At 44.7% G+C, this 6,867-nt stretch overlaps 1 protein-coding gene across 1 annotated transcript; it reads right to left on the reverse strand.

The window, feature by feature from the left end:
- Positions 1-5,986: 5,986 nt before the first annotated feature.
- Positions 5,987-6,622, reverse strand: LOC147603229 (sesquiterpene phosphatase astI-like). Its single transcript, XM_086796713.1, has one exon. The coding sequence runs from the start codon at positions 6,620-6,622 to the stop codon at positions 5,987-5,989; it is 636 nt and encodes a 211-aa protein (XP_086652839.1).
- Between the last annotated feature and the right edge of the window lie 245 nt (positions 6,623-6,867).

Consider the following 6,867-nt stretch of genomic DNA (forward strand, 5'->3'; position numbering starts at 1 on the left):
ATATTGTTGGAAAGTATTTCTCAGCCATTGTAACAGCCTCGATGGTGTACAGGTTGGATCCAGCTCCCATAAGGTCCTCCAATCACTGCTCTTCCATATGCGAGGAGACCTCCCTAGAAATCCCTCACGCAAAGGATGGTCCACTGGGAGCTACTTCTTGTGGCCCTCATATACTATCGTCTTCATAGACGTTGAGTATGGAGCCTCAAGTTGCGGCCCACATAATGGACATCCATTATACCCTGACACTAAAAGCCCTATAGAACATCAAAAAAGATTGTAGGAGGTAAGTTTGGATGACAATCATGACTTAACATAATATGTTAAAAACAAGCCACAGTATTACCTAAGCGCTCTCCCCATAGCCAGGCCAATCATGCATAGTCCACATAAGTATTCCTCTCAATGTTAGTGCACATTGTCCAAACCTCTTGGAAATATCATGAATTTCAACGCCCTCCCAAAGAACACGAAGCTGCTCAACTAAAGGGGCTAAGTACACATCCATGTTCTTCACCTTGACGAATATGGCGAGCCTCCTCCTGAAAGGCTACCCACTTCTCTTCAATGTGCTTCCATGCAGGGGAATCTATGGGCACATGCATAACACCATCCATGGACCTAGTGTTACGGTGCAAAGTCATCAATCCTGTAATGGATTTGCACTTGAACATTGTTTTTATCCGAGGGATGATGGAAAAGTGTCGTAAAACTTTTGCTGGTAACCTTTCTCCTTGCACATCTTGCCTATATCTCGATGTACTACAATGCAGACATTGTACTGCACTGTTATATTCTTGTCAATAAAGAATACAATCATTTGGACAAGCATGGTGTGTGTTGTAGTCCATACTAATTGAGTGTAACATTGCTTTTGCTCGACTCTACGGTCCACTGGCATCTCATTATCTTCTGGCAATATTTGATGTTTCAATAAGCTGTTACACAAAATAGTCAAGCTAAGAAAATGCATATAAAGGTACATAACTCACTAATTACATATGATATCATCACTTACGCAAAAAGTTTGATACGCTCGTATCACACCATCCAAAAATCGATTGCAAGTTCAATTTGGATAGGCAAGCGCGTAAACAGACACATGTGCTCCACGATATAGTGGAAGACGAGCAAGCATGCGTAGCTGTTTCTCTTCTTGGGAAGTGTATTCGACACGTCGTGTGTTTTCTTCTACCCTTTTGTGTTCCAATCCTCGATCTTCTGTTCCATCGTGTAAGGCATTTATCATGTCATCCATGTCATGTTCTAGTATTTGCTCTAAATCCGCCTCAAGTTCCTCAGGTTGTTGGATCACCTCGTTTGTTGCTACTCTTGTTGGTCTCCATTGTTCAGGTCGAATATCCACTAGTTCATTATTGTTGAAGCACGCAATGCCACTAGTTAGATGTTCCAATCGCTCCATCGAAAATATTTCTCATTTTTTTGTATGATCATTGCAAATTCGTCGATGTCAAGGCACTTGGTATCGAGCCACTTGGTATTTGTAGCGAGTACATGGGCAAAGTGTCTTCTCCTCTAAATCAACAAAATTTGAGGGTGTGGCGTCGTCCATGGTTTCCATATTGATTTGTAATGGGAAACGAATGCTTATTTTTGGAGGGGAATCCTCCCTTAAGTATTTGTGGAGGGTGGTAGTCGGTGGTAGGTAATTTGAAATGTCGGGGGCACGCAAGATCTGAAAAGATTTTGAATTTGAATGAAAAGTAGCGATCATCAAAATAAGGTCGAAAAGATCATTGAAATATCCGTCAAAACGAGCGTGGGAAAATTTTTTTTGACGCGCTATTTTTCACTCACGTTTCGACGCTTTTTTCCACCCTGATTTCGATGCTTCTTTCCACGGTTATTTCGACGCATATATTGAGAGCACAGGTTTTTACAGTAAAATAGAACCTCTCTTTTTTCTGCGTTTTTATTCGTACGCGTGTGTTTTGCATCCTCACAAGGTATGCCTCCTTTGCCCTCACTCCTCTCTCCTCTTGGTTACATGTACATGTTGTAAAATGTATGTGTATGTAATTAGGGGTAATTTTCTTGTTTTTTTACTTTCTTCTTTGTTTTGTAGGTTCTTTCTCTCTCCCAAGCTCTTCTCCACCTCCTTACCTTCCAACCAGGTTCGCCTCCTTCTTTGCCCTCGCTCCCCTCCCCTCCCCTCTCCTCTTAGTTGAGATGTGTGTGTGTGTGTTGAAGGATAATGAATGTTTTTGTTTTTTTTTGTTCTTTGTTTTGCAGGTTCTCTCTCTCTCTCCCAAGCTCTTCTCCACCTCCTTACCTTCCAAGCAGTTATGCCTCCTTCTTTGCCCTCCCTCCCCTCTGCTCTTGGTTGTGAGATGCGTGTTGAGGGATAATGAATGTTTTTGTTCTTTATTTTCCAGGTTCTCTCTCTCTCCCAATCTCTCCTCCACCTCCTTACCACTCAAGCAGGTTCGCCTCCTTCTTTGCCCTCCCTCCCCTCTCCTCTTGGTTGCATGTGCATGTGTTGTGTGTTGTGAGATGTGTGCTCTTATTAAAGTGCCCATGTGGGCTTTGTTATGTGTGTGTAGAAACACGTCTCACACTCCAAATGAGACACCGGCTTACTCTCCATCCTTCTCTCCATATACCATGTTGCCTGACCAGTTTATGGGTTTTTTAGCACAAGCCACACCCGAGCAAAGAGCAATGGCACAACAATATTTTGGGAGAGGGGCGGCGGGCACTTCAACCGCACCATCGAAAACCACCACTACTAACCCTAGTTCACCTGTACAAACCCCACAAAGAGCCGCCAGAACCCCTCCCTTAGGTCGCTCGTCCACTCGCCAGAGGACAACGCTGGAATAGTGGAGGTGGAGGAGGTTGTTGTCCAAGTGGGGGCACGGATGGGTCTACGCCCCCACATGAGCATCCTTCCCCATCTAGTGTTAGAAGCACTCAATGCTTGGGATCATCTCATGACATTTTGACACACAGTCCACACTCGCCGCCGCCGATGGGGAAAAATATTACACAATTGTCAATGGCAATATGGTTTTGGATAATGTTGGGCAAGAGATGAAGAGCCGCATCCGTGAGCTTTGCCACATTGCCTTTGCAAATGACTTTATGACTTTATGGCCAAAGTCGGATAAAGATAAGAAAGATAGAGTCATAAATCAAATCAAGGATGAGTACAAGCCGGCCATCGGTAGTGATATCGTCCTCATAAGGTGGATAAAGGACCACATGGTGGACGTCATGAAACATTGGCGGGGAGATGTGACTAGGAGAGTGAAGGCAAGGGGTGAGAAACCTTTGTACATGAGCACCGAGGATTGGAGGAGAAGCAAAAGCATGCAAAAAATCCCCAACGCTACAAGCAATAAGAGGATGCGGCAAAAGCCCGAATGGAAAGCGTAGGAAGCTCTCACCATGGAAGCGGTGGTTGGGATGCATTCCATGTCTACTTTGTAAGTATCAATGCTTATCTTGTATGTTTCATTTGATGTTATGTTTACTTTGTAAGTATCAACGCGCTTATCTTGTTGTTTTGGTACTTTTAGAATCAAGTGGTTGGTCGACCGGCACAACAGGAGAAGAGGAGGACATTGCTCGCCACCATAACACATACTTTCTTTTGGAGAAGCTTGAGCAAGAAGGTGCCAACCTCAATTGGGGGCGCATTTCAGATATGGTAAGTGTGGCAAGCCTTAACCTTATGATTTGTATACTTGCTTTTCCATGTCATGTTAGATTGTTGTTTTGTATACCAAAAAAAAGTGTTTTATATGGTTTTCGTAGGGACCAATGCTTGACCCTGAGTGAGGGCTCCGTATAGAGTGGCCTTGCCCATGTCTTTTCTCTTGTACATACATATTTTGGTCAGGTCACATCTTTGTTTGAGCTTGTATAGCTTGTGTGCAACTACTTTATGCAATTTTGGTCATTGTATGCAACTACTTTATATAGTTTTGGCTTATCTCGTCAGAGCTTGATATGTAAATTTCACATCTTGCAATATAATTTGGCCATTGTTTGCACTTGTAAGAATTGTGTACCTACTTTGTAATCTCGAAAACGTTATGGTACTCCAACTTTTTCAACAAATTCGCTTCGTTCTTCACATCAGAGTATAGTTGCCTTTGGTACTCTATAACTTTGGCATAATGATGTATCCAGCTACAAGACTGCAACTGGATGCACCATTATGCAAAAAAAAAAAAAATACCTGCACGTGTCGAAATAACCGTCGAAAGTTTCCCACATCTGTCGAAAATAGTGTCGAAAGTTTTGCATCCATTCAAAAAAGCGTCGAAAGTTTCCTGCATCCGTCGAAATAGCAGTCGAAATCAACGTCAAAAAGGACGTCGAAAAAAGCGTGGAAAGCATAATTATTTCGACGCATATATTGACGCTTATTTTTCGTTGTTTTCATTTCGACGCTTTTCTCGACATGTATTTTGACATTTCGGGGATTTTAAGCTTAGTTCTAAAGCGTTGAAAAAAGCGTGGATAATGGCCCCGCCTCTTGTTGAGGGTAAGAGCTAGCACACAATCTCATGGACACAAGTCAATTCTCGAAAGGTGACCTAGTCATAACCAATCTGAAGATGAGAGCCAAAACTCTCACGCTTAAGTAGCTGCAGAAGATTGACATAGCGCGAGCATGGGGAGTAATTACCAGGCACTTCATTCAGAATGCAACAACATTACCAGGGCAATGGCCACACCTATCCTAGAGACACCAGATTGCATCCTTGGGGAAGTGCACAGTCAAGAAATCTACTTTAGTCATGCATGGGCTAGTGACAGTGGCAAGAGCTTTTTGTTGGCCTAAGGTGGAATGGTAAATGTCCTACGGGATATGGAGCTCTAGGAGAGAGTATATGATGGTTACTTTGCAATATGGAAGGTGGTCAGCCACAAGCACTACGGAACGTCAACCAGGCCTGTAAACTCCTTAAGAAAGGCTTGCGAATATGCTATGACCTTTGGGATAGTAGAATGGCGCAATTGCTGGATTGGGACGTTGTTGCTCAATTCTATGGTCTCTTCAACCTTGCACTCTCTATTCTCCAAGATGCCCCAGCAGATGCGCTCCCTTCACGTTGGCCAACTACACTATGCCTAAGAAGTGATAAAATTGACTTGCTAATAGGGCCTCAAATAAAGGGAAACTACTCTCAGACGTGAAAGAAGCCAACATGTAGGACTGCTAAACCCATTGGTTTGGGAAGCTAGCCCACAGGCATAACTCCCCAAGCTCTACCGGGCACTGGGCCGCCCGACGACGCAGAGCGGCAGTGTGGATATCAATCCCATCCCTTCGCATCAATGTTTTTCTCTAGCGGTTGCTTCATTTGAAACTCCCTACAAGGGACAAGCCTGATAACTGGGCTCCAGTGTCTCCATTGTGCCCCTTCTACAGCACACATAGGCAAGATGCCTTTCATGTTTTTTGGGCTTTCCCCAATGCTCAGACCCTATGGAGAGGAATGCGAAGGTAGCTGGAAAGCCGTGACACACAACATCAGTCTACTTTGGAAAAATGCATGCTGGGTGACACGAAGCTCCTCAGCTCGGCCCTAGCGTGTATATGGTCGTGGATTAGATATACCGTGTTGCAGCAACTTCGGATGGCCAGAGATTAGCTACTAGTATTTCGTCGATGCCCGCATATGCAACGTCTTGAGTGGAAGGTGGAAGCTTTTGTAGCAGAACTAAAGGTGTTAAGTGGTCCTTTCAACTCTGAGTTGTTAGATAGCGCCAAGTTGCAACTCCTGAGAATCTAGCCTCTTTAATACATGCAACATCTTCAACTTTTTTATAATAAAAATTTATTAATATCAAAGTATCCTTTCGTTTTAAAAAAAGCAAACATAAGTAAATTTATTAATTTTCTATCGATGGACGAATTACAGAGTTTGGGAGAGCCAGACGTGCGCAAAGGCCGTAAGTTTTAACGCGTAAGAAGAAGAAAAGCGATGGAACTTATAAAGACCATCTACTAGGAGTGGCGTGAAATGAGAGCAGCAAGCTGCTCCAACGTCTCCTCGGGAGAGATGTGGAGGATACCTCTGAAGCCTACAGAATTGGCTGCAGCGACGTTGACGGCAGTATCGTCAACGAAAATGGTCTCTTCTGGGAGGATGTTGGCCTCCAACATCACCCGTCGGAAAAACTCAAGCTCGGGCTTTCGCGAACGCCAGGCCCACGACGGGAATGATCCATCGAAGAGCGGCCAGAGTTCAGGGAACGCCTCCTGCAAGCGCTGCCAGTGCTCCATGGCGATGTTAGACATACAAAAGAGGCGCAGATGCGTCGCTTCCTCCTTCACCTGCCGTAGAAAGCGCAGCATCTCTGGAACGGGGGCTAAACTCTCAGCCGCGCGGGCGAAGGCCAGATCGACGTGTGCCAAGGGCACGGAAAAGCTATCGGCGAGCTGGCGGTGATATTCTTCCTTGGAGATGCGGGCAGTCTCGTAGGAATGCGTGAGGTCGGACTGGAGAATGCTCCTGAAGGTAGCAGGCTCCATGGCGCCCAAATCCGAGTCTGTCCAGCTGAACAGCACTCCGCCCAGGTCAAACACGATGTTCTTGTAGGGTTGAGACAGACTTTTGGAAGCTACCTCTGCCTGTGCCATCCCCCCCCCCCCCCCCCCCCCTCTCTCTCTCTCTCTCTCTCTCTGTGTGTGTGTCTTAGAACGAGGGATGTGAACAGAGGCGAGTACTCCTGGAGGTGGAATTTACTAATATATAACCAAAGCCATTTTAGATACAGAGAGGATGACAATGACAAAACAATGAGCTGGAGAGGCGTGCGAAGCCCTGACTTGTACCTTTAGGACACGCAAAACCATATTATATATATATATATATATATATATAT

Source organism: Cibotium barometz, chromosome 64 (assembly GCF_041138505.1).
Source record: "Cibotium barometz isolate CiBa-2024 chromosome 64, ASM4113850v1, whole genome shotgun sequence".
NCBI lineage: Eukaryota > Viridiplantae > Streptophyta > Polypodiopsida > Cyatheales > Cibotiaceae > Cibotium > Cibotium barometz.